General features: G+C 45.4%; 1 protein-coding gene across 13 annotated transcripts in view; it reads right to left on the reverse strand.

Annotated features, from left to right (window-relative positions):
- The window catches only part of FAM169B (Protein), a 210,582-nt gene that overhangs the window by 173,462 nt on the left and 9,414 nt on the right, over nt 1-27,706 (reverse strand). For 12 of the 13 annotated variants that reach the window (XR_011540050.1, XR_011540046.1, XR_011540039.1 and 9 more), the window contains exons 2-3: nt 21,683-21,813; nt 18,423-18,522 (exon numbers count right to left, since the gene is read on the reverse strand). Coding sequence is in view for 3 of the 13 variants with exons in the window: in XM_070619427.1 (XP_070475528.1) it covers nt 18,423-18,522; nt 21,683-21,813 (231 nt within the window). In the remaining 10 variants the exon portion in view is untranslated. Of the gene's footprint in view, nt 1-18,422; nt 18,523-20,733; nt 20,893-21,682; nt 21,819-27,706 lie in introns of those variants that run through there. The other variant, XR_011540052.1, reaches the window with a different exon arrangement.

A 27,706-nucleotide genomic window follows, 5' to 3' on the forward strand; every position in this document is an offset into this window, starting at 1 on the left:
CAGACCAGACATGCTCTCTGGGAGGGCTGGGGCAGAGTTCCAAGAATAGGCCTGGGCCACCCTGGGCTCCAGTGCTGGAGGCTCCAGGGATCAGGTCAAAGTGTTGGCTTCATAATAAGTCCCTGGAAGAGTCCAATCAACGAGAGACATAATCAGAGTGGTGTTTTAGAAAGAGAACAGGTTATGCCCAAAAGAATTAGTCTTTTGAAACTAAAAAAAACAATTATTTGAGAAGAAGAATCACACTGAGTGAGTGTGGAGAATGAATTCAGGTGGGGGTGAGGCTGGCCGGAGGCAGGGAGGACAATGGGAGGCTATGGTGATCTGGCCAAGAGTGAGGAGGGGATGCCTACAGCGATCATGCTGGCGGGGAGGGAAATGCTCAGGGGGCAGAAAAGACTAGCTGGGAATCAGACTAGTCCTAGGCGGAAGAGAGAGGGGAGGCAGGGGCCCAGCCAGCTCTCAAGCTTGAGTGAAAGGATGCAGGTGCCTTCACCAGGAGGAAGTGAGAAGGAAGAAGAGGCGTGAGGGTTTCAGTTTTGAAGTACTCGTTAGATGGCCAGCAGGCAGCTTGATACACAGCCCGGAGCTGAGCAGAGACACAGAGAAGGCCCATGACCTGTACCAGCACAGGAACCAACGAGGGAGGAGTTCACACCCACCCACCCACACACACTAACTGCAAGTTGTTCACGTACTGGCCTATGGTTTATACTTACTCCATCACAACTGAGGGGCTTCAAGTCCCCTTGCCGTACCCACCTCCTGCCCCCTCAATTGCTCCCCTGGAGCCTAAGCCACCACTGCCCCATTACAAATCTAAGAAATATGTAGTTTCACAAAAAAGAAAGAGCACAGTTAAACCAAAGTGACAGGCCATCTTCCCAAAAGCAAAATACACTAAGGAAAAAAATGCTGAAAAGTTCTGGCAGAGGACAGCACATAAACACATTCCAAGGCATTGCATGACTTTTATGCAACACTGACTGAGTCGGTCAATAATTTAAGGGGAGGGGAAAATACGCGAGTTGACATAGCAACTGTCACATCGCATTACTCGGGCTACCATTTCCATACAGATGTCTTCCTTAAAGGAAAACACTTCCCCAGATGCCCCGTGAACTGGGGCGCCTCTTTGCCATGGAGAAGGAAACATCTGGTTTGCAGTATATTTGCATCAGCCTCCTTGTGGTTCTCAGGCCTTTCTTGCCTTAAGCAATTTTGTTTTCATGAGTCTAGACTTTAACTCAAGGAAGATGGGATGAGGTAGGGGACCTGGATTCTGAGGTATAGCTGGACTACAAGGTGTGGGGGCAAAAAGAAACCCACACCAAAACTAGGCTACCTGGAAAGGAATCTTACAATCACTGGGCTGGACCGAGGCAAGCACAGCTTCTGAGGGCTGGGGGAAGCAGAGAGAGGTGCGGGCAGCCCACCCTACAGCGGGAAACCCTCAGAGGCCTCAAAGCAGCAGCACCGCGCTCCATCCTTGACACCGGGAATATTTTCCTTGGAGCGGCCCTGTTTTCCACACACTATTGGTCCCTTGGTGAGAATGACATGTCTTTGTTTGTGGGATGCTGTTTTCCCCTACGTTTAAATCTAACTCACAGTAAGTGCCACAAATTAATAGGGAATCAAGAAGAAAATCCCAAACAATAGCCAACGTGTGTTCCCAAATCACAGCGCTGTCACTGCGAATGGCTCTTCCATCTGCATCTGACACAGCCCAAGGAAAACAGAGCTCTCTCCATTTCCAGCATGGAGTTCCTTTAGCTTATGTGAACTCGTGTCCTACTCAACCTGGGGGCTGCCTGACACTGGCCCAGCACCAGACACATGGCCACCTTAGCTGCCGGAAGGAGCTGGTGTTTAAAGCAAGGCTGAGTTTCTGGCCAGAACTCCTTCCCCCTGGCGGTCAGACCTACTCAAGTGCCACTCCACAGACACAGAAGGTGGGAGGATGTGCCCTGTCTCCGGCTGACATTTACTTTGCATCATCCAGAGAGCAGGCACAGACTCAAGAAAAGACCCAACGTCTGTGGGATCACGGGGGGCTGCTATGTGCCAATGGGGTGCCTGCTCACCAGGTGGGCCCTGGACCCTTTGTGTGTCATGAGACTGTGGGGTCGTCACACTTCAAAACCAGAGAAATTACAATTACTTCTCCATGTGCTAAAACTCAGATGTCACCAGGTCAGCAAGCCTCTCCTCCACTCCCGCCATATTAGCTTGTGTTCCACTGGACACACACAAACCACCATTGCACCAAGTCAGGGTAACAGGATCATCTGGCTAAACAGAGCTTGGCTAAGCCCCATCTGTCCTACCCTTCGGGGGGCCAGGCCTCTCCCTTCAAGGCACACGCAGGACCAGGAGTTGCTCTGGCTGGAGGCCAGAAATTCACAGCACCCCCCACCCCCATTCTAGCCTTGCACCTCAACTCCTCCCCAAAGTCTGGGAAGCCTGCTCAGGGGTGAGGAGTGATCCAGAAAGGGTCTCCCAGTTTTGAAGTTCTCCGGGCAGCTCAGGGGCACACCTCGCTCTCCACCGTCCCACCCCTCCTGACCCACCACCCACCTGCCCCAAACGCAGCCCCGGGAAGGCCTGGCCGCAGGCCTGCCATGTCGCAATCCCACCCGGCTGGGGACAGCCACTGGGAAGGCGGGTTCCACAGCGGCTCTGGTTTCATCCGATTGTTTGCCTTGGCTCCTGCTGTCACTGCAGGCCTAGAATGGGCATGCTTTTCCAGGAAAAAATCATCATTTTTCGATTCCCTGCTTGTTTTTCTCAGGGTGCACATGACATGCAATCACCAAAAACTGTAAATAAATTAGCAGCAATTTGAAGGATGAGTGTTATGCTTGGTCACAAAACGTCCTGGAAGCGGGCTGGGGGACAGACATTCTAATCAGGGAAGGCAACATGTGGTAACGATGACAAACAATCTCTCCTCAGTCTTCATTCTCCGGAAGTAGCCTGCTTTCTATTGTCTAGCCTCACTTCCTCCCCTGCCCATGTGTGTCACCCCTGCGCAGCAAGCCGACGAGGTTTTCTTTACCAAACATCATGCAGGAAGAGCCCAGAAGATCTAAGTAACATGATCCCTCCGCCCTCAAAAAGCTCACAATCAACGTCAGAAGATCAGCCGCAGGAAATGAGCTGAGAGACGAAGAGCGACTGGTGGACAACTGCAAAGTGATGTGCTCCACACTGAAGGTGCAGCCCGGGTCCAGGGCCCCATGCAGACCCCTCCTCCACCTGACACCCCACAGACCCTTGACACACGAGCTCAGATTGCCCTCACCCCAAGCTTTTTCTCCCAAATTACCCAGCACCGTTGTACCACCACCACAACCAGTCAAAACCAGACTCATTCCCGGCCCTCCTCCCCTTAGCCTTCGGTCCACTCCAAGTCCTGTCATTTCCACTATTTCTCTAATCCATGCCCTCCCCACCAGGCAAGCCCCAGCATCTCTCCCCTGGGCGCTAACAGCCTCCTGGGATTGGGTGACTTGTTCTTCCTTCTATCCATCCTCGTTTCCGACTATGAGTAGGACATTCCGCAAAGAGCTGAAGATCCAAAGACAGGAGCCCTGTCTCCGGCCCCAGTCCCCACCCGTCCTCCATAACATCACCAGGCATCTTTCTAACTCCCCTCAGCATGGCCTCCCCTGTAGCTGAGGGCTAAGAGCACAATGCGAAGACTTTGTGAAAGGAAACTTCAAAACACTCAAAGGAGGGACTGGTGCGACTCATAGCCAGATTCTGCAAGGTGGGGAGCTGCCCGGGAGTAGTGGGGGGACTGCTTTCTGGGGCCCCTTGTGCCTCCAGAGGTACTCCTTCAGGTCCAGAACTCCCAGCCCTAAGGGGCAGAGGAACAGCCTCTGTGACCACTGTGTGGCCACCAGAGAGCCTGGACGCCAAGAGAGAAGACCAAACGTCCCAGAAAGTGTACCCACCCCCTATTTTCACCAGACTGCCACTTCCCTGCCAAAAACCAGAGATGGCTCCCTGCTGTGCCCAGCAATATCCAAGAGTTCCCTTATTCTGGAAACTTCCACAGCACTATGGGATTAGATCTTCATTTGACTCAATTACAAGTTGCCATTTTTAATCAGCCTCTGGGACATTCTTTGCCCTCCCCTCTGATCATCTAACCACTGGGTTTTATATGAAAAAAAAAATATCAAACAGATATTATCAGAAGGAAAGCTGAAAAACAGAAAAATCTGACACGGAAAACAAGAAGAGAGCATCTAGGAAAACTCTATGTGAGGCCTTGGAGCTCGCAGAGAGGGCTTGCATCAGAAAGGGTCAGATGTTAAAAGAACAAGTGTAAAGGAGGGAAGAGACCCCATAAAAAAGCCAGGTCCCCAGGCTGGGCACAATCCTTTAAGAACTAAGTGGGAAAAGCCAGAGCACTGAGTATGTTCAAGCAGGCTGGGGAAATGTTCAAGCAAGTAGGGTGAGCTGCCTGGGTGGCTAGACTCAGAGCGAACAACCCCAAGGAAGAAACACACCTTAGCTAGATGCTCAAATGGTCACAGAGGATCATCTCCACCGGGAGGGCAAAGCGCCTCTAACTGAGGAGCAAGGCTAGTAGCAGGAAATAGCGGAAAAGCAACAGGAGAGCACTCACTGCTTTTAGAGAAGCCCAAGTCTCTGAGCCCAGTGAATTTACATCCCAGGCGCCAGAAAGTCCTGTGAATGTGATCCTGACGCTGTAACCCTTAATCTCGGAGAGCATGTGATGCCAGAAGTGGCCAAAAAGACCAAATATGAGCTGATGCTTTCCTAGTCTGTGAGGGGAAAATAGAGACCTTGGAACTAACGCCTGGTTCCCTGAAACCCCCTCCCAACGTAGGTCTAGAGTGAATCATGAATTCACCAAGGCCTGAGAAGGCCAACAGGCCTCACTGCCTTTTCCGACAGTGTTCCAGGATAGGGCTAGGAGAATAATTTTTTTAAAGTTATCTTGGGCTAGTCCCAGCGGCCTACTGATTAAGTTTGGTGCACTCCACTTCAGCAGCCCACGTTCGATTCCCAGGTGCGGACCTATACCGTTCCGTTAGTGGTCATGCTGTGCTGGTGGCCCACATACTAAGAAAATAGAGGAAGATTGGCACAGATGTTAGCTCGGGGAAAATCTGCCTCAGCAAAAAAGAAATAAGTTCTCTTAATTTCAGCAGCCAGATTTCCCTCCATTCTTAATTTCAGGCATGCGCTTCATAAAGTCTCTTGACATCTCCTCGTGGATGAACTGGAAGTGTCTGCTAAACAATAGTTTGGGTGTGTGTTTAATGGTATAATAGTAATTGCATGAATAAAAGCCAGCATTTTTAAAAACTACTTGGATTAAACATAAAGAATGCACACCTTCAGAACTTCAAATGACATTAACTATATAGCAAGGAGGAAGAGTTAATATAACCAGATGGAAGGACCTACTCTTGAAACAAGCAAACTTTTCTTAGATATGACACCAAAAACACAAGCAACAAAGGAAAAATAGATAAACTGGACATCATAAAAATTAAAAAGTTTTGCACTTCTAAGGACACCATCAAGAAAGTCAAAAAACCCACAAAACAGGAAAAACTTGTTTAAAATCATATATCTGATAAGGAACTTGTATCCAAAATATATAAACAACCCTTACAACTCAATAACAAGTCAAATAACCCAATGTAAAAATGGGCATAGAATCTAAACAGATAGCTCTCCAGAGAGGATGTAAAAGTGACCAGTAAACACTTGAAAAGATGCTCAACACCATTAGTCATCAGGGAAATGCAACTCGAAACCACAATAAGATACCACTTCACACCCACTAGAATGGCTACAATCAAAAAGAGACAATAACAAGTACTAATGAGGATACAGAGAAACTGGAATTCTTACACATTGTTGGTAAGAATATAATAGTGCAGCCACTTTGGAAAACAATCCAGCAGTTCCTGAAAAGGTTAAACATAGTTACCATGCTAAATTCCATACCAGCAATTCAACTTTTTGGTTCCCAAGAGAAATGAAAACATATGTCCACAAAAAAACTTATATACGAATTTTTTATAGCAGCAGTATTCATAATAGCCAAAAGGTGGAACAACCCAAATGTCCATCAACTGAGAAATAGATAAACAAAATGTATGTCCATCCAATGGAATATTATTCACCCATAATAACAAATAAAGTATTGAAATATACTACAACACAAATGATCCTTCATGCTAAGCAAAAGGAGTCAGACACAAAAGGCCACATCTTGCATGATTCCATTCATGTGAAATGTCCGGAAGAGGCAAACCCACAGAAACAGAATGGATTGCCTAAGGCTGGGGAAGATAGGGGGTAGATGGAAGCGATAGATAAGGGGAGAGGGGTTTCTTTTATGGGTAATGAAATGGTCTAAAATTAAGTGTGGTGATCGATGCACACTCTGTGAAAATCCTAAAAACTACAGAGCCCCAGTCTCGGTGGCCTAGTGGTTAAGTTCAGCGCACTCCACTTAGGCAGCCCAGGTTCAGTTCCTGGGCACAGACCAACACCATTCGTCTGTCAATTGGCCATGCTGTGGTGACAGCTTACATACAAAAAGAGGAAGATTGGCGGTGGATGTTAGCCCAGGGTGAATCTTCCTCAGCAAAAAAAATTAAAATAATAAATAAATAAAAACCATTGAATCATACACTTTAAATGGGTAAAATATATATGTGAATTATACCTCAAAAAGCTGTGTATATACACAAAATGGGGGTAAAAGTAAACTTCTTCCTGTAGGTTCAAAACATCAACTACACAAATTTTGGAAGATAGTACCACGTCTTAACAACAAGTTTGAGTGAAAAGCCCAGGGGCAAGGCATGTAGGTAATGAGCTGTCAGCTGGAGGTGAGTCAACCTTGCGTTGGTTCTACTGAAATGCTGAGGTAAGCTGAGGCTAACTTTGTAGGAACAGAATGTCCAAGAAGAGTAAGGAATGCTCTCACCATCCACCATTCTCTTCCCATAGTTCTCTAGGCAAGCATTTCTCAGACAGCAATGTACCTGCAATTACCTGGGGATCTTGTTAAAGTGCAGATTTTGACTCAGTGGGTCTGGGTGGGGCCCAAGCTCCTGCATTTCTAACAGGTTCCCTGGTGATGCCTTGCTGGTGGGCCACAGAACACCGCTAAGTAGGAATGCAGGAAACAGAAGCTCAGAGATGCTAAATAACTTAATCCAGATCACCCACTCATAAGCGGCAGAGGATGTGAACTCAGGTCTCATCAACTCCCAAACCCAGGTTCTTTCCACTCTAGCACCCATGACACAGGTTCTGAGCACAATATTCCAAAACCCCAGGTCTGAAAGAAGGATCCAGGATGTGACGAGCTCTGGAGCCCATGTCGCAGGAGGAGCAGTTGGAGAATGAGAGATGTGTGATCTAAAAAGAAGACTCAGGGAGAGCGACATCAGCATCATGGAAGAATGAGTTGTTCCCTTTGTCTCTCCCCTCTAAGTTACAATTAAATGGACATTTTTTAACCAGGAGAGGATGCCCTGCACAGCACAACAGGACATCTGAGAGATCTACACAGCCTTGCCTCTGAAGGTGGATGGACGGGATCGCTGTAAGGCAGTAGAACTAGGTGAGCACACCCCTCCTCCTCCCACACCCTGGCAGCAGTGAGCTACGTCACAGGAGCTCAGACAGCAGCCACTGTGACTGAATGAGAAGGCGAGGGTAGCCCAGCCTGTGTGAACACTTTTGGAGTTATAGCCTGGCTCATGAGAGAGCCCACTGTGGCACAGCAGCCCCACCGGTGGGAACACTCACCACCAAGTGGCGTGGCTCAGCCCCCATGAAGGAGCCCACACCAAGCACACCAGCTCAGCTGAGCTACCTGTGAGCACAGAGCTGGCCTGCAGCTCCCAGCTCAGTGGGTCCCTTGCCAAGAGCAGGGATCCTGCACCAGAGCAACCTGCTGGCAGAGCAGAGACCCATCCTGTGTGTGCAAGGATGACCTGCCAAGCAACTGCAGCCAGTGCACAAACACAGAGAAGCTCTATGGGCACAATTTCCAGCAGAGAGGGTGGGATCAGGAAACACAGCTCCTGCCCCACTCCAACAGTGGCAGGTGGAATCTGCAACCTGATACAACTGCAAATGCACCAGCAAAGGATGACTTCATCAAACACCATGAAGAACCACATTAACACTTCAGAGCAGAAGGAAAATGACAAGTCTCCAGAAACCAATCTTAACCTCACAGAAATTTACAATACAGATGACAGAGAATCCAAAATACTTGTCATAAAGAAACTCAATGAGTTACAAGAAAATTCAGAAACACAGTTCAGTGAGCTCAGGAATGATATCAACGAGCGGAAGGAATACTTCACCAAAGAGACTGAAACTCTAAAGAAAAAAAAAAACCCCAGAAATTCTGGATATGTAAAACACAATTAATGAGATAAAAAATAATTTAGAATTCATAAAAAATAGAGCTGACATTATGAAGGAAAGAATTAGTGATGTAGAGGATAGATATATAGAAATGCTTCAGGTGGAGGAAGAGAAAGAATTAAGATATTTAAAAAATGAAAAAATTATTGGAGAACTATCTGACTCAATTAGGAAAAGTAACATAAGGAATATAGGTATTCAAGAGGGAGACATGAGGGAGAAAAGAGCAGAAAGCTTGTTCAAAGAAATAACAGTTGAGAACTTCCCAAACCTGGGAAAGGAACGGGACTTACAAGTACATGAACCCAATAGAACTTCTAATTATATCAATGCAAAAAGACCTTCTCCAAGGCATATAATAGTAAAACTGGCAAAAGCCAATGACAAAGAAAAACTCCTAAGGGCAGAAAGGCAGAAGAGAATAATCAACAAAGGAACCCCTATCAGATTTTAGCCGATTTCTCAGCAGAAACCTTACATGCTAGGAGAGAATGGAATGATATATTCAAAATACTGAAAGACAAAAACTTCCACCCAAGAATACTCTATCCAGCAAAACTATCTTTCAGATATGATGGAGAAATAAAAGTTTTCTGAGATAAACAAAAGTGAGGCAGTTGATCACTAGTCCTGCCTTATAAGAAACGTTGAAAGGAACCCTCCATCTGAAAATAAAAAACAGAGGTTTACAAAACCTTGAGCAAGGAGATAAACAGACAGAATCAGGAAATTGTAGCTGTATATCAGAATAGGTTAGTAAATACTTAATTATAATAAAAGACAAAGGGATGGAAAGCACCAAATAAAACTACAAACACTTAAATTAAGTCACAAACTCAAAAGACAGAAAAGAACAATTTGTGACAACAATAACTCAGAAAGGAAAGAGGAAAGGGATGGGACCTGCTTAGGCTAATGGAGATAAGAGGCTATCAGAAAATGAACTCTCTCATCTATGAGAACTTTTACACAAACTTCATGGTAATGATCAAACAAAAAAATAGAGCAGAGCCACAAATCATAAAGAGAAAACCACCACACTGCAAGGGCAGTCAGAAGTACAAGGGAAAAGAAACAATGGAAATACAGAACAACCAGAAAACAAGAGATAAAATGGCAGCATTAAGGCCTCATATATTAATAATCACTCTAAATGTAAATGGATTTAATTTTCCAATCAAAAGACACAGAGTAGCTGGATGGGTTAAAAAACAAGACCCAACAATGTGCTACCTCCAGGAAACACATCTCAGCTCTAAAGACAAACATAGGCTCAGAGTGAAGGGATGGAAGATGATACTCCAAGCAAATGGCAAGCAAAAGAAAGCAGATGTTGCCATAATTATATCAGACAAAGCAGACTCCAAGATAAAAAAGACAATGAGAGACAAACAGGGGCAGTATATAGTGATGAAACGGACATTCCACCAAGAGGACATAACACATATGAACATATCTGCACCTAACACAAGAGCACCAAACAATATAAAGCAACTATTTACAGACCTAAAGAGAGAAATTGACAGCAACACAATAATAGTAGGGTACCTCAACATTCCACTTATATCAATGGATAGATCATCCAGACAGAAAGTCAAGGAGGAAAGAGTGGCATTAAATGAAATACTAGACCACGTGGACTTGATATAGATAGAACATTCCATCCAAAACCAGAAGAATATACATTCTCCTCAAGAGCACATGGAACATTCTCAAAGATAGACCATAAGTTAAGAAACAAGGCAAGACTCAATAAGTTTAAGAAGATTGAAATCATATCAAGCATCTTTTCTGACCACAATGCTATGAAACTAGAAATGAACTACAAGAAAAGGCTGGGAAAGTCACAAATATGTGGAGACTAAACAACATGCTACCGAACAACCATTGGATCAATGGAGAAATCAAAGAAGAAATCAAAAAGTACCTGGAGACAAATGAAAATACAACATACCAACTCTTATGGGATGGAGCAAAAGTAGTGCTAAGAGGGAAATTTATAGCAACACAGGACTACTTCAACAAAGAAGAAGAATCTTAAATAACCAATTTTAAGCTATACCTAACAGAAGTAGAAAAAGAAGAACAAACACAGCCCAAAGTCAGCAGAAGGAGGGAAATAAAAATTAGAGCAGAAATAAATGAAATAGAGACTTTAAAAAAACAATAGAAAGGATCAATGAAACTAAGAGCTGGTTCTTTGAGAAGATAAAATTGACAAACTCTTAGTCGGACTCACTAAGAAAAAAAGAGAGAAGGCTCAAATAAATAAAATTAAAAATTACAAAGGAGAAACTAAAATTCATACCACAGAAATACAAAGGATTATTAGAGAATAATATGAAAACTATATGCCAACAAATTGGACAACCTAGAAGAAATGGACAAATTCTTAGACTCATACAACCTCCCAAAACCGAATCAGAAGAAATAGAGAATCTGAATAGACCAATCACAACTAAAGAGATTGAAAGAGTAATCAAAAACCTCCCATGGGGCCAACCTGGTGACCCAGTAGTTAAGTTAGCACATTCCACTTTAGCGGCCTGGGGTTCGCCAGTTTGGATCCCAGGAGTGGATCTATGCACTGCTCGTCAAGCCATGCTGTGGCAGACATCCCACATATAAAGTAGAGGAAGATGGGCACAGATATTAGCTCAGGGCCAGTCTTCCTCAGCAAAAAGAGGAGGATTTGTGGCACATGTTAGCTCAGGGCTAATCTTCCTCAAAAAAAAAAAACCTCCCAAAAAGTCCAGGACAAGATGGCTTCTCTGGAGAATTCTACCAAACATTCAAAGAAGATTTAATACCTATCCTTCTCAAACTATTCCAAAAAATTGAAGAAGACTGAATGCTTCCTAACTCATTCTATGAGGCCAACATCATCCTGATACCAAAACCAGGCAAGGACAACACAAAGGAGGAAAATTACAGGCCAATATCGCTGATGAACATAGATGTAAAAATGCTCAACAAAATACTGGCAAATCAAATACAGCAATACATTAAAAGGATCATAAACCATGATCAAGTGGGATTTATACCAGGGATACAAAGATGGTTCAACATCCATAAATCAATCAATGCAATACACCACATTAACAAAATGAGGAATAAAAATCATATGATCATCTCAACAGACACGGAGAAAGCATGTGACAAGATCCAACATCCATTTACAATAAAAAACTCTCAATAAAATGTGGATAGAGGGAAAGTACCTCAGCATAATAAAGGCCATATATGATAAACCCACAGCCAACATCACACTCCTTGGGGAAAAACTGAAAGCCATCCCTCTGAGAGTAGGAACAAGACAAGGGTGCCCACTCACACCACTCTTATCCAACATAGTACTGGGCGTTTGGGCCACAGCAATTAGGCCAGAAAAATAAATAAAAGGTATCCAGATTGGAAACGAAGAAGTGAAACTCTCACTGCTTGCAGACAACATGATACCATACATAGAAAATCCCGTAAGAATCCACCAGAAAGGTATTAGAAACAATCAACAACTACAGCAAAGTTGCAGGGTACAAAATCAACTTGCAAAAAATCAGTTGCATTTCTATATATTATTAACAAACTAGCAGAAAGAGAAGTCAAGAATAAAATCCCATTTACAATCACAACAAAAAGAATAAAATATCTAGGAATAAATTTAACCAAGGAGGTGAAAGACCTCGACAGTGGAAATTGTAAGACATTAATGAAAGAAATCAAAGAAGACATAAGTAAATGGAAATACATTCCATGCTCATGGATTGGAAGAGTAAACATAGTTAAAAAGTCCATATTACCTAAAGCAATCTACAGATTCAGTGCAATCCCAACCAGAATCCCAAGGACATTCTTCATGAAAATAGAACAAAAAATCCTAAAATTTATATGGAACAACAAAAGACCTCAAATAGCTAAAGCAATCTTGAGAATAAAGAACAAAGCTGGAGGCATCACAATCTCTGACTTCAAAATATACTACACACCTACAGTAATCAAAACAGCATGGTACTGCCATAAAAACAGACGTGCAGATCAACGGAACAGAATTGAAAGCCCAGAAATAAAACCACATATCTACGGACAGCTAATCTTCAACAAACGAGCCAATAACATGCAATGGAGAAAGGAAAGTCTCTTCAATAAATGGCGTTAGAAAAACTGGACAGCCACATGCAAAAGAATGAAAGTAGATCATTATCTTACACCATATACAAAAATTAACTCAAAATGGATTAAAGACTTGAAGATAAGACCTAAAACCATAAAACTCCCAGAAGAAAAGATACACAGTACACTCTTTGACACTGGTCTTAGCAAACATCTTTTGGAATACCATGTCTACTCAAGAAAGGGAAACAAAAGCAAAAACAAACAGATGAGACTACACCAGCCTGAAAAGCTTCTGCAAGGCAAAGGAAACCATGAACAAAATGAAAAGACAACCCACAAACTAGGAGAAAATATTTGCAAATCATATATCTGACAAGGGCTTAATTTCCAAAATATATAAAGAACTCATACACTCAACAACAACAAAACAAACAACCCAATCAAAAAATGGGCAGAGGACATGAACAGACATTTTTCCAAAGAAGATATACAGATGGCCAACAGGTACATGAAAAGATGTTCAATGTCACTGACTGTTAGGAAATGCAAATCAAAACTACAATGAGATATCACCTCACACCGTCAGAATGGCTATGATTAACAAGATGTGAAATAATAAGTATTGGAGAAGATATGGAGAAAAGGGAACCCTCATCCACTGCTGGTGGGAATGCAAACTGGTACAGCCACTACAGAAAACAGGATGGAGATTGCTCAAAAAATTAAAAATAGAAATACCGAATGATCCAGCTATCCCACTAGTATTTATCCAAAGAACATGAAATCAACAATACAAAGAGATCTATGCACCCCGATGTTCACTGCAGCATTATTCACAATAGCCAAGATGTGGGAACAACCCAAGTGCCCAAGAAATGATGAATGCATAAAGAAGATGTGATATATATACAATGGAATACTACTCAGCCATAAAAAAGACAAAATCGTCCCATTTGCAACATCACAGATGGACCTTGAGGGTGTTATGTTATGCAAAATAAGCCAGACAGAGAAAGACAAACACCGTACGACTTCACTCAAATGTGGAAGATAAATAAACACATGGATAAAGAGAAGAGATGAGTGGTTACCAGAGGGGAAGGGGGTGGGGATGTGGGTGAAAGGGGTAAAAGGGCACATACATATGGTGAAGGATAAAAACTAGACTATTGGTGGTGAGCATGATGCGGTCTACACAGAAACTGATACATACAATGTACACCTGAAATTACACAATGTTATAAACCAAGATGACCTCAGTAAAATACATAAAATAAAAGCAAATGAAAAGAAGACTCAGGAGATATGGTAGCTGGCCCCAAACCTGGGAAGAGCTGTGCTGTGGAGGGGCCTTGCCCACCTACCCGGATGGCCCCAGTGTGGGCACTAGGCCAATGAGGAGACTTACAGGCTTTCAGTGTGAGCTCCTTATGAAGGATGTTCTAACAGTCAGCGCTGCCTCAGAGTAGAACAGGCTACCCCAGGATGGAGAGGCCCCAGAGCAGAAGCCAGCACTTCCCAAACACCTCTTCACGATTTTGACATATCTGTGAACCACCTTATTAGCCCTACCATAAATGAGGCATCATTTACTATAGTTATCAAAATAAATCTTACAAAGACAAATCTTTGAATTCTAGCAAAGGGCCCTGGAAGCTGGGAGGCCTATTCTCTTTTTAAAAAGGAGGGGGATTAACAAGTGTTAGACGAGCATTAAAGGCCTATTAGCAGGAAACGGACTCTTTTTCCTTGATACAGTTAGGATTGAAATACAATTCAAAAGATCACCCTTTTTCTCCTGAAATTCAACCGCACCACCTAAAGTCTTCCTGGAACACACTGGACCTAATGATCTAAACGCCCTTTCAACCGTGGGCTCCAGGACCCCTGCAGCCCTCCTCCAAAGCTGAATAGCCCTTGTTTCCTCAAGCCCTGCTCAAATGGTCTCAAGCCCTCGCACTGCCTGGCTGCTCTCCATGGGTAGCACCGGCTTGCTTCAGACGTGGCCTGAGCAGTACCAAAGGGAACTGAGCTGTAAGTGAGTTGGAGCATTATCCTTTCATTAACGCAGCCCCAGGTCCCATCCACTTCCCAGCAGCCCTCTTCAATGCCAGGGCTCACCGTGCTTTCCGAGGATGAGAACTGTCATCTGCCTCCTTTCACCTTGGCAGTACAGAGGCACATCCTCCCGGGCCGACCCTTGATCACTTGCTGATTTGGACGGACTGCATGACATTTATCCAACAAGGCAGTTTTGGATTAGGAGAGGAACAGCTTTCTTACAAGGAGACAATTCAACCGCCAAAGTTTGGCCAGCAGTTAACAAGAAGGCCTCCACTCTAAACACCTGTGCTTCTGTAACACAACGCTCAAAGACAGTGGAAGAACACGCAAAGGTGTGCCATGATGGAAGAACACAGCTAATTCCATGCCTACACTCTGCCCTGGATGGTCCAAAGCATCCAATTTTCGCCACAAATCATTTCATTCTCACGACAGCCCTGTAAAGTGGGTAAGAGGTCCCCGTTTTGCAAATGACCAAACTGATGCTCAGAGAGGCTACATAACTTATCCGGGTCACCCAGTCAGTTGGCAGAGTCAGAATGCCAAGTCAGTTGCACCTGACACCAAAGTCCAGGTGAATCCTATTCTACTGCACAGGTCAGAGGAGGAAATGAGAAAAGCCAGAGGCCAGCAGTTGACTGGAACCCGGGATGCTCGGGTAAGCAGTTTTGATTGAACACAGGAGATAAGAAAAAGACCACAACTTTTTTGATGAGAGGAGTTATTCTTTCATCTTTGTAAACCCTTGAGACCAGCTAATAATTTAAAAATAGGAAGAGTAACAAAACAAGAGGAAATAAACGAAATAATAAATAAGGGGAAATATATGAAAGATAAGGCACTTGGGAGGTACAGAGGCAACTAAGGGAGGGAGCTTCTTGGCAGCCTTTGGCCATATCCCCTCGGTGACATAAACCAGCCTCTGATTAGAGAAACAGTCAAGAATGAGCCCCGCAGGAAACACAGGGATGAGGCACATGCTTCTGAAACCACCTTTATGACAAGCGCATTCCCCGTTTCTTAAAGAGGGAAGTTGGAAAGCTTCACCACTTACATCCTAACAGCAGGCTGCCGCGCAAGGTGACTGCTCGCCACCCGGGAATTCACAACTCCAGGATGTCTTCCATTTGCTCACTGGGTTATTGGAGGTTACTGTGATGGATGCAACCAGCTTATCAATAATTAACTCATACACAGCGCTTATCAAACAGCTTCTGATCCCTTTAGCTTCTGCCTAAACACACATGCAAACACACACGGGCTTCACAAATACAACTGCTTGAGGACAATTACAAAGGAAGCAGCAGCAGCGTTCAGGATGGGCACAGCTAAGCATTAGGGTGAAGGGAGACATGTGTCAAAGCTGTGGCGTCCACGTGTTTCAAGCCACAAGAGGCTCATTTACACAATGTGTCAGCTTCTAAACACCGGATTAAAGAGCACGCGGGGTGGGTAACACCTGAGCGCTTTTTGGAAATCATGCAAAATCGCAGCAACCACAATAGAGCTCCAGCAGCAGAAAAACATTTGGAAACTTTATTTAAAGCACTATTCTGTATAAGGAAAGGTCCGGAATGAGATGTCTTGGAGCTCATGAATATTTATTATAATATATTCTTGAAAACAACCAAAAAATTAAGTACAGTATAAATAGGAAACAGATTTATAAGAGTCAGTCATATGTTTACATTATGCAAATTGTAGTTAAAGACCTATAACCAGAATATTGTTAAATGCCGAAAAAAGGCAGGGGGGAGGGCTGCTGATATTTGGACATCTTCTTTAAAGTTGGCATATGATATTTTTAGAGTTTTTGACAATCTGTTCACTGAGGAATGGCTGTGGGCACATCTTTCACTCTCACTAACCTGGTGGCGGAGACGCAAATGGAAGGCAATGTCGAAGGCCTGGGGTTATCACAGCCCCTCCCTTCATTCATGGCGACCAAGCTCTGCAGGGTGGAAACAGGAGACGTCCCGAACCCTGACCGGCACGCTCCCACACACAGCTCAGCCACCCCAGCCTTGAGCAAGGAGGCGGCTTTGCACACATGCCATCCACTCTCAGCCAGCCAGTCAAGCGCACTTGTGCCTCTGGGTGAGCAACAAGAGATGCATTAACGACACTCTATGCGCTGAATAACTTTCCCCAGTTAAGGATGTCACCTTGGGCTTCAGGACACCAATGGAGCAGAGCACCCTCTGAGGACAAACCCCAGACAGACATGCTGGGTGAAAGGCTCGGGGGTGGGGAGCTGAAGGAGGCCCCCTCTGCAAACTGTAGTTAAAGACCTACAACCCCAAACTTTCACAGATACCACATCGTTCAAGGAGGGCTGACTAATTAAGAGTTGGGTTTTTTTCATTATGGCCAAAGACAGGTGTTTGTTTTTTGGTAGGTTTTCTTTTTTTTCCCCAAAGATTGGCACCTGGGCTAACATCTGATGCCAATCTTTTTTTTTCTTTCTTTTTTCCTTCTCCCCAAAGCCCCCCAGTACATAGTTGGATATTCTAGTTGTGAGTGCCTCTGGTTGTGCTATATGGGACGCCACCTCAGCATGGCCTGATGAGTGGTGCCAGGTCCACGCCCAGGATCCGAACCAGCAAAACCCGAGACCACCAAAGCGGAGTGCATGAACTTAACCACTCAACGGCGGTGCTGGCCTCCTTGGTTTGTTTTTTGTTTGTTTGTTTAAGGAAGATTAGCCCTCAGCTAACATCTGCTGCCAATCCTCCTCATTTTTTGCTGAGGAAGACTGGCCCTGAGCTAACATCCGTGCCCATCTTCCTCTACTTTATATGTGGGACGCCTACCACAGCATGGCTTGCGAAGCGGTGCCAAGTCTGCACCCAGGATCCGAACCAGCGAACCCTGGGCGGTCAAAGCGGAACGTGCTAACTTAACTGCTGCACCATGGGGCCAGCCACACTTGGTTTGTTTTTTTTAATTTCTCTTTAGGAAAGCCATATGTGGTCATTGTAGGAAATGCGTAAAACAGAAAAGTATACTAAAGGAGAACATTTCTAAATAAGATTGAATTTAAATTGGGACTCCCTGGAGGTCAGAGACGAGGGGCTTTCCTTGGAGCTCACTGGTGCCCTGGGCTCAAGGTGGACCACGGGGCTGCCACCCTTCTCTCCTCCCCAACTCACACTCCCACTGCCCACAGCCCCAGACCCCTGCCCCACACGCAACTGAGCAGGGCCACGCCTCTCGAGAGAGCTCACTGCAAGGAGCTAAAAGAGGTCACAAACGGTCTCTTCAGAATGCAGAAGAGGAATAAATGAGCTATGGGTTACATAAACTGCACGGCCAGAAACAAACCCCACCCCATCAGTGCTTTGCAAACGCCTACCACACAGGAGCTGTGCAGCCCTGGGCAAGTTACTTGACCATCCGAGGCCTCCTTTCCTCATCTGTCCACAGGGGATAAGAATGGTCCCTGTGCTTCACAGGGCTGTGGTGACACTACAGTAAAAGGGCTCTACCCCATGCATGCAACGTATACACAGATTAATAAGAATGGCAAGGGCCACCTTCAAAAGCAGCTCTGAATACTGTCACTGTGGGCGAAAAGGTCTCTAGCATCTTTAACACAAAAATCGATACACGTGGCAATGAACAGAAATAATAATGCACTACTGGATCTCTAAAAGGTGGAAACAAATCATTCTGCCTTGATGTTCTAAATCCAGCCTAAGAGTACAACCGCCACTTCCTGGCTATTTGATTCCGTTAGTTGTCAACAATTCCATCAGAATCCCTGTTTCTTAAACCCATTAATAACTACCAACCTGTCTTTGTGTCCTGGGGATTAACCAAGACCAATATTTTCTGCTGAGGTTCATCACGGTGCACGGTGCAAAAGCAAACAGACGAAGCTTCGAGTTTAACCTGAAAAATAATAAAATCACCATTTTGTGCTTTCATCATAGTAAGGGCACAGGGAATTAGTTAATTAGCATGCTATTCACTGAAAGAACACTATTACACAGAGGTTAATTTGACAAGATATGGGCAACGTAAACATGGAAACCTTACACTCTGAGCTAAACACAAGGGGAATTTGACAAGGACCCTGCCCCTGTCCCCCACCCAGCAAACCTCTTTCCCTCGTTCCCCTGTCCATCTGTCCAAGCATTGATTAAACACCTACTCAGCTGAAGGCCCTCCACTCTCTCGCTTCCATACGCTTCCTGCCCCAGAAGCCTCTGCCACCCCAATCTCGTTTGGGCCTCAGCCTACAAAAGCAGAGGGTCACATGCCCACCTCAGGCCCATACCTGCCAAGCCAGCCTCAACTGCCTCCTGTGGCCACTCTAAGGAGACAGCCTGGGCAAGCCTGTCTTCACCCAGGACGCCACTCAGGCTGCCTACTGCCCGGCTTGCATCGCTACAAGCAAGCTCAAGAAATCTGGGCCCCCTATGCAGGCTCAGCCCTGGCTCCGTGGCAGCCCCAGGGTGAGCACCTCAATGCTGGGCGCCTGCTCACTCATGAATGAGAACAGCACCGAGCAGCAGCTATGGGGCCTTTAATGCAGGGACTGTCCCAGGACACTTCTCTCAAGTGTCCACATCCCAAGCCCTCTTTGTGGCCATCAACCCCACTGCTCCCAGCTCCCAATGCAAAAGGTCAACACATTCCATGGCAAAGCGTGTTTTGAAAACTGAAGAGAGTATGAGAAAATGAGAAAAGAATGTGTCGGCTGAGCGAGGCAAGCAGGTTGCTTGTAAGAGTTTACAGCAGGCCTCCAAAGTTTCAGAGAACTGGGTTTCTTTTGGTTTTTTTGCTTGGGGAAGATTAGCCCTGAGCTAACATCCGTGCCAGTCTTCTCCCACTTTATATGTGGGTCACCGCCACAGCATGGCTGATGAGTGGTGGAGGTCCACGCCCAGGATCTGAACCTGGGAACTCAGCCTGCCGAAGTGGAGCGCCAAACTTAACCACTACGCCAGGGGGCCAGCCCCCAGAGAACTGTTTCTTAACAAATCCTGGGACCAGGAAACATGTTGGTGCCTCCCCGTTTTCAATTAAGACTCCCCACACTGGCCCTCCTGCAGCGGTCATGTGAAGCAGGGTCCACCCACCAGATGGCCATCATAAGGCCATTAAAACGATATGGACGAAGCAGCACACGCCATAGGAAGAGCCTTGTTACAGATCACGTTGTTGTCAGAGTGTGATCTGAATGTTAAAAAAGCACACACAGAAATAAAATCAAATGGAAGCACATCAAAATGTTTACAGCAGTTAACCATGGGTGATTTTATTTTCTGTCTTTGGCTCCAGTTCCCAAATACTATGCAACAAGCAAACACTATTTTATAACCAGAAAAATCCATAAGTATTATCGTATTTTAAATGTGACAGAACAATTTTAAGACTGGAAACAGAGTTAATTACGAAAGACTTTTAAGAGGACCAGAGCAATGTGGTTTGATCCTCAAACCATTTCCTTTTTTAAAAAGCAAGAAAATTTGGAAAAATTTCTCTGGATTCGAAAAGAAAAGGTAAATTTACTAAAAGCAATAACGAGGTCCAATACTATCCCAATTAGAATATTTCGACCTGCTAAATGGTAGGAAACTTCTACCATTTCTTAATTAACTGCTAACACGGTAGGAAACCAAATGATTGTTTTCATGAAACGTTCTTTTTTTTAGAAGCAGGAGAAGAGGATAGGTATAAAGCCATTTCAGCATTTCTATAATGTCAAAACAACTGAATTTTAGTAACTGTCTTATTTTATTAAGTTTTTGCTAATAACACTAAAATTATTCACTCACTGAGCATACTACATATTCGTTTTAGGTAATATAATCCATAAATAAGCGTGAAATAAAAGCAGATGACTGAAAACTGTATCCTAAAGTATTTCAGGGCTAACTCTTGTATTCACCACACGTCTCGGATTACCCCGCATTCGCCAGGCACCACACCACCCTGCAGCCCACCAGCCCTGCCGGAAGCTCTAGGTACAGGAGCCCCCAGTCTTGACCGACTGACCGACTGAGAGCCCGCTTTCTTTCCTGGTGTGACTGTCACTAGGGGGCGCTGACAGCGCGTGAGTCCCGCCATCTCCCCTGCAGATCAACAAGGACTCACCCAAAGGAAGTGGATTCTTCTAGGAGTTGATTACAAACTAGCATCTCCAACAGCTCAGGGAAGCCGCACTATATAAACCGTACAAGCCGTTGTTTTAAGGCACTTTGGAACAACTTCAGGGCGGTGAAATAAAACCCTGTCTTCCTCAACCAACTCTGCCTGCCAGAGAGCGACAATTTCTGGCATGAGTGAAATCTGACATGTATAAAACAAGGAAATCTTGTCTTTTTCAACAGATCAGCCTCAACTCTGAAAGGTGACTGACTTAGGGACAGCCCAAAATTCACCATATATTCTTTGTACTTACTGTGGGGGGGAGGGAAGGTCTTAAAAGTAACGCAATATTAAAATTTCACCCACAATCCCACTGTCCTAACAAATAAGTGGTTTTCATTGCTCTCTGTTCTCTTCCAATCCATATTCAAAATGCAATCTGATCCGTGCTAAAAAGCGTAATTGACATAACTTCATTCCAATTGATATAACTTCATTCCAAATCACAAAATTTTAGAACTGAGCCAAACTTTAGTGACCAAGGACCAGTCAACCCCCTCATTTTACAAATGGGAAAACTGACACCCAGCCAGGCATTACACACAGTGTCTCATTTAATCCTCATAACAACAGTATGTGGTAAGCTATGTTATTGTCCCAGTTGTAGAGATGAGAATATCAAGACCAGAGAGGTTAAGACACTTCCTCAAGGTCCCACAGCTAGTGAGTGGTAGGCCGGGGAGTCACAACAGGCTGCCTGGCAGAACTGGGCCTACAGTCAGGACTTCAGAATCACAATCCAGGATTCCTTCTGCTTCTCAAGGTGGAATCACCCTAGCATTCACTCCACAAAGTTTTTTTTGTTTTTAATCTGTAATACCCTTTCACTAACATTCTACTCTCTAATAAGTTAGATTTTAAAGAGCTCTCCACCAACCAGGATGATCACACATACCTGCTCCCCGGTGGGAAGAGAGAAAACCTCCGCTGAGGGCCGCACGCCTGCCCTAAGCGAGGCATAGTAAGCCAGAGCTGCCTCCCGATGCCCTTCGGGGTCATCTTCCAAAATATCCACTGGGTAAAGGTCTGCTGGGCGAAAAAGAAGGCAAGAAACGGCATTAGTTTTACTCTTTCAATAAAGGAAAAGTCACTTGTTTTTTGAAGATTTTTTTTAAAGCACCCAATTGAACACTTGCTTTAAAAATTATGTTCACCTATTTTTTTAAAAAATGAAAAAACAGCAGTGTAGCAGCAGGCACCAAAAGAAAGACATTCTCGATGGCAGGGCTGGTGCCAAGCCCCAGGAGACAGAGGTTCAACAGGAACCCTCCCATACTGCCACAGAAACTTCCTTCCATACACCCAACCATGGAAGGGTTTCCCGCGTATTCTCCAAATGGGTCGGCCACGGCAGACGTGTGGACATCAGGGACCTTGAGAGCTGACGCTAACTGGTTAGAACCTTGGAAACTTTGACAAAATGACAACTGCGGCTTGAGCCATCATTCACCAGCTGACACTGGCCGTGCACGTTGATAAGACTTGCCACTTCTCTCCTGTGATGGGGCTGCTCTTCTCTAAGAGTTTCAATTACTAGTTAGTATGAACTGTAAAACTACCTGTAAACTACATGTCCATACACAGACTACCGTCCATATTAATTCACCAGTTATCTCTTGGCTTTCCTCAGCATCGCTTTCTTAGCACCACATTTTTAGAGGAAAATTCTCTCCTTTGAATAATCACACAAATGGATAGTATCCAACTCAGCTTGGAAGCGGTGGTCAGTTTTCCGGAGACACTGGCTGACCTCTGGCTGGCGTGTTCCTCAGTGGGAGGGGGCTCTGTCGCCTTCTGTGGACCCCCACCTCTGACTCACCTCTGGGCTCTTCCTGGGGGGGGTTGGGGAGGGATGCCAGAGCCACCCTCTGCTCTTCCTCCTCTTCCTCAGTCAGTCCCCCTGCCCCTGGCTTCCACTGTGAAAACCTCATGGGCACACACAGACTAGGAAAGAGCTGGGCAGATACATTCTCCCACTATTCAATTTTTGTACGCAGGTATGAAAAAAGATTTGACACATGTTCAAATGCATTAAGAAAAATAAGCTGGAAAGAGGGCTGCTTCAACCCTGGGGCACCCAACTCACGCTGCATGCTTGTCCCATGAAAACAACTTCAACAGCCACCTTTCTCAAAACGCCCCCAGGAACACCATCCTAAGGAGCGAGTGCAGATCCCACCTCCACTTTTACTCTGCTCCTGGCCCTGTGTCTTGGGAGAGATGTTTGTGAGACCTGGGGCCTCAGTCCACTCCAGTGAGGTCGAGGGTCAACAGAAGAGCCTTATCAACCAGCCCCACCCACAAGCTGAACTTGGCCCCTTGAGACCCCTCACAACAGGGTGCTGGGAGGATGCTGAGGTCCTCCGGGGAGGGGCATCGGCAGGGGGTACCTCACCCAAGACCACTGGGCCCAGAGGCCTGGCTGCTCCTTTAGAGTCCACAGAGGCCTCTGCCTGGTTCTCCCCAAGCTGCCAAGGGCTGCCTGGCATCAGTTCTGGTCGCGTGTGGTCAGGAGAAATGCAATGAATGCAGTTCGCTCCTTGCCCACCATGAAATCATTTCTCCGGCCAGTTATCCTGCTCGGGCCATGAGATCCCCTCAAAGATCCAGGGGAACAGTATCCCAGGGCACCCAGGTCCCTCGGGGCTCTACTGCCCAGCTGGCCCAGGGGCGGGTGCCTCTGGGGTCTTCCGAACAGGAAGCCCCCAAACCTGAGAGTCTGGGCTGCTTCCAGAGCCTCTGGGGAGAGGGCCCAGCAGGCATAAACTAACCCTGGGGGAAAAGAAATATCTGAATATCTCAATACTCACACAACTAGGCGGCACCCGAGCTCTGTTCCCCCTTAAAACCTGGAAGCGGGGGCCCACCCCTGCGCCCCAGGGAGACCCACTGCACCCCCGCGCATGCCTGGAGGACCGCGGGGGGCCGCGACCCTCCGGCCTCTGGTTTTCATTACTTCTCATCCCTCGGGGGGAAATTCCCCCAAAGGAAAATCTCGGCAGCTTCCCTCTCACAAAGCAAATGTTTGGGTTAGCTTTCTGCAAAACTAGGTGGGAGGGGAAAAAAGGAGCTGCCTAAGGCGGGAGACGGGAGGGGGCATCCAACGACCGCTGGGAAGGAAGACCCCCGCTCCAGGGAGGAAGAAACGCCCCAGCCCTGACCCCAAGAGGAAGACCCCCCGCCCTCAGGAGGAAGAAAGGCCCCCTTCCCGACCTAAGAGGAAAGGAGACCCCCTCCCCAACCTAGGAGGAAGGAAAGAAAACACACAGAGGCACAGGCACAAGACCCCGCCTCCATCTCCGGGAGGAAGGAAGCCCCCTGCCCACCGCCAAACCACAGGGCGCTGGGGCAGAGCGGAGGGGCCCCGGGGAAGTCAGCAGGCCTGGGCGGTTTACGCAGGCGCTGGAGGCGAGCGGGACCGCCACACTGGCTTCGCTGGTGATGGAAGGCAGAGCGGGGCAGGCGCTCCCAGATGCGAAATGCGAACAGGCTTAATGGCTTGAACTGAACAGGAAATATTTTTCCAAAGCCAAAAGAATGTAATCTTTTCGGTACAATGGAAAATGCTTTTATGAAAAAAAGCACCCGGTTGAAATAATTCATTGCAGACTGTAAAGAAATTGAAAGCCCCAAACGACCCCCAAAATTGAGAATTCACTTTAAGCATATGTTTGCTGTAGTCACCGGAAAAACAAAAAAAACAAGTGGTATATTTTAAAGCATTCTTCTATGGAAAATACTTAATTCACTCAAGATCTTTGTACCAAAGCTCAAGTTCCCAGGGCTGCACGCACGGCTTGTCACACTGCGGTGAGCCACCGCCTGTCACCCACTCCTGCTCTGCCAGTCACTGCTGCTTCATCAGCCATCGCTGGTCAGTCAGGCAAGGCCTAATGCTTGACAGCTCTCCCAGCACTTGTTGGTCTTCCAGATGTAAACAGCAATGCCAGTTAATGAAAGGGATCAAATGCTCTGCACTTAATCATTGATTCAGTCTCACCTGCAGAAGATTCTCTCCAAACACTACTTCACCACAAAAATTAGGAAATTTCATTTTAGCAGAGTCTAATTTTTCTCACAAGGGACTATAATTATGAGAAAGACTAATAAAGATATTTTAAGTCTTACTAGCCCCAGTCTTTAGAATTTCTACTTTACTAAAAGTGTCAGTAACCACCCGGCATTCTGTCACTGGAAAAGCCAGCTATAATCATTTGGTTTTTTTGTAATGTGGGTTGTCATTCTTGAATTAGAGTAAGAATAATTCTTGGTCATGATAATATGTGAAAAAATTTTCAAGGATGTAAAATTATAAAGTATATTTTACTTTTGTTTTTAAAAACTGGTTAAAAGTAGATAGCACTCGTACAGAACTTTTGTTTTTCTCTTTTTCCATGCAATTGGTATGGGTTTTCCTTCATAAATTAGTTTTCTTCTCAAAGGAAATTATTATAAGAAGGAATCCTTACCATAGGAGAAAGCTGCTGAGTGGGGCTGAGTGATTAATTCTGAGCTTAATAGAGAGCTTGGACACTGGTTTCTAACCAGAGAGGAGGATGCCAGAAGAGACAGGAAGCTTCGAGCCAGAAGTCTTTGGGGGGTTCTGAACCCAGGTGTTCTGCACACCCAAGGCAGTAGGGTAGTGCCTAACGGGAGAAGATTTCCAAATGCCACCTCTCCTGCCCAGACTTCAGGACCAGGAATCCATCAGGGTCCCCAATCTCTAACGAGGCGTGCGCTGCCCTGCAGTCCAGCTCCCAGAGCTGTGTGTCTTCAAGTTGCAGGCTTTCAGAAAACTCAGCATTCACAGAGGCAAACAGCACCGAGCCGCCAAAGCATTCACCACAGGATGCCTTAAAACCGAAACTACTTTTAACTTAAAATATGATTATGTTTAATTAAAAAAAAAATAGGGCTGTTGCTTACAGTGAGAAATACCCAGTTGTGCGAGGCAGTGCCTGGCATTTATTCAATATCAAAGAATCCAAGGTTTCAGCACCCATCTCTGCGACTGTCCTTGCATCATGCCATTGTTTTCCTAGGGCATCCTGTGGGACACTAGCCCCACAAAATTTGCTGGCGACGGGTTTCGGCACCTGGCAAGTTTTGAAGACGCGGCCTGCCGTGGCACGCAGAGCTCACTGCTGGACGTTCTCCGCGCCTGTCCACACCCAGAACGTATTTAGAAATTTAGAAATCCTGCAGCAATGCGATTTGCTTAATCCGGCATTTATTTCCCAAACTTATTTAACTAGGGACCCCTTGTCCTAGAACACTAACTGACAGATGACAAAACACAGCTTAGAGAAGTGCGCTCTGAAATAATGTCAGGGCAGGAGGCCCCATCACTCTCAGACACACGACAGACGTGCAAACGCCTGGAGCTCCAGGACGGCCAGGAAAGGGGGCCGAGGTGTCAGCAGAGCAATCCTCTACACGGAGGAGCAGAGAACAGAAGGTGAAGCAAATACACACTCGGATATTTTTGTTGGTTTTTGAAGAGCATCTGATTGCCAAAATATTCTTAGCAAAGAATTGAAAAAAAAAAAGTTGGAAGACAGAATGTAGAATATGTTAGAATTTTTTGAGCAGATGAGCAAAGTTGTCAGGGAATGGGGAAGCGCTGGGAAAGGTCTGCAGGTGGTGGCGGTGAAGGTTTCGTTACCCGGTAATTGACAGGGAGCTGTTGCTCTGTTATCACATATTTAGTATTGGCCAACTTGCAACTTGTCATTGCCTTAGCTGAGAATAAATCACTTGTCCCAAATCTAAGATGGTAAAATATGCAGATGACTTTATGTGCCACCCACACAAAGGTTTATGTAATCCTAATTGCTTTTAATATGAAGGTCTCGTAATCTGAGCGTTGGTGCATCTCACTTTTAGGCAAAAGATAACAAAGATCAAACTATTTTTTCCCCCCTGAATCATTTAAAAGGATAGGAGGTGAGACTGGAACATACTGTTCCCTTTGTATTCAAAGAGGTGTCACATTTGGGGACAAATGTGGAGCCCTATTTGGGGCAGAGAGGAGGAAAAAAAATCTCAAATATCTGCTTCCTTAAGAATGGTAACAGAAGAGGGGTTCTCACCTTACACAACTGCAGGAAGCTCGAGGCTTCCTCACCCCTGAACTTGAGCTTCAACATCCCCTGTGGTCGTCATTATGGTGCCTTATTTGTCTAACCTGTACCAGGAAGGAAGAGGGCTTTGACACGTGCTCAGGGAAAACCCCACTCTTAGTATCCTTGATTTAATTGACCTAGAGTTCATCAAAATGCCGAGCCCCAGTGTCAGTAACGCCACCACAACACGTGGTGGCCCTGAAGCTGGTGGGAAAATGCTGTGGGCGAGCATGTCCAGCCTGGAACCGGAGCCCTAAACCACACAGCACAAGAGGAAGAAAAACAACTCGTCACCATAATGCTTCTACCCATTGAAATGTCACATGCCCATAGAAATGTCACAGAATAACATTTCTCAGAACTTAGCCAAAAATTGTGGCTGTTAATGGACTTTATAAACTTTCATCCAGACATCACATCCTTGTACATTCATCTCTTACACTGAAAACAATAATACCTCGGAAGAGGAATAAAATGGGTTTCTCTCTGGCATGCCCAGGCCTTTGCGAAGCAACAATGGAAGCTGAAAGTAGACTGGTCCCCAGTCTCACAACCCAGTTCTAGATGAAGTTGGTGCTCACTGTTAAGTACTTAGCCTCATCACCACACACGGAGAAAGGACGGAGAAGAATGGGATTCCCTGAAACTGAGGCAATGATTCGCTTAGGGAAAATGCAGTTACTTCCCAATAACTGGAAAAATATGGAGACAGCTACATTTCCATAAAGGCACTGGACTCATTTGTGTAAAACTGAAATTAGATGATGGAGTACACGCTGAATACAAATATTTGC

The sequence above is a fragment of the Equus przewalskii genome, chromosome 1, assembly GCF_037783145.1.
Source record: "Equus przewalskii isolate Varuska chromosome 1, EquPr2, whole genome shotgun sequence".
NCBI classification, from domain to species: domain Eukaryota; kingdom Metazoa; phylum Chordata; class Mammalia; order Perissodactyla; family Equidae; genus Equus; species Equus przewalskii.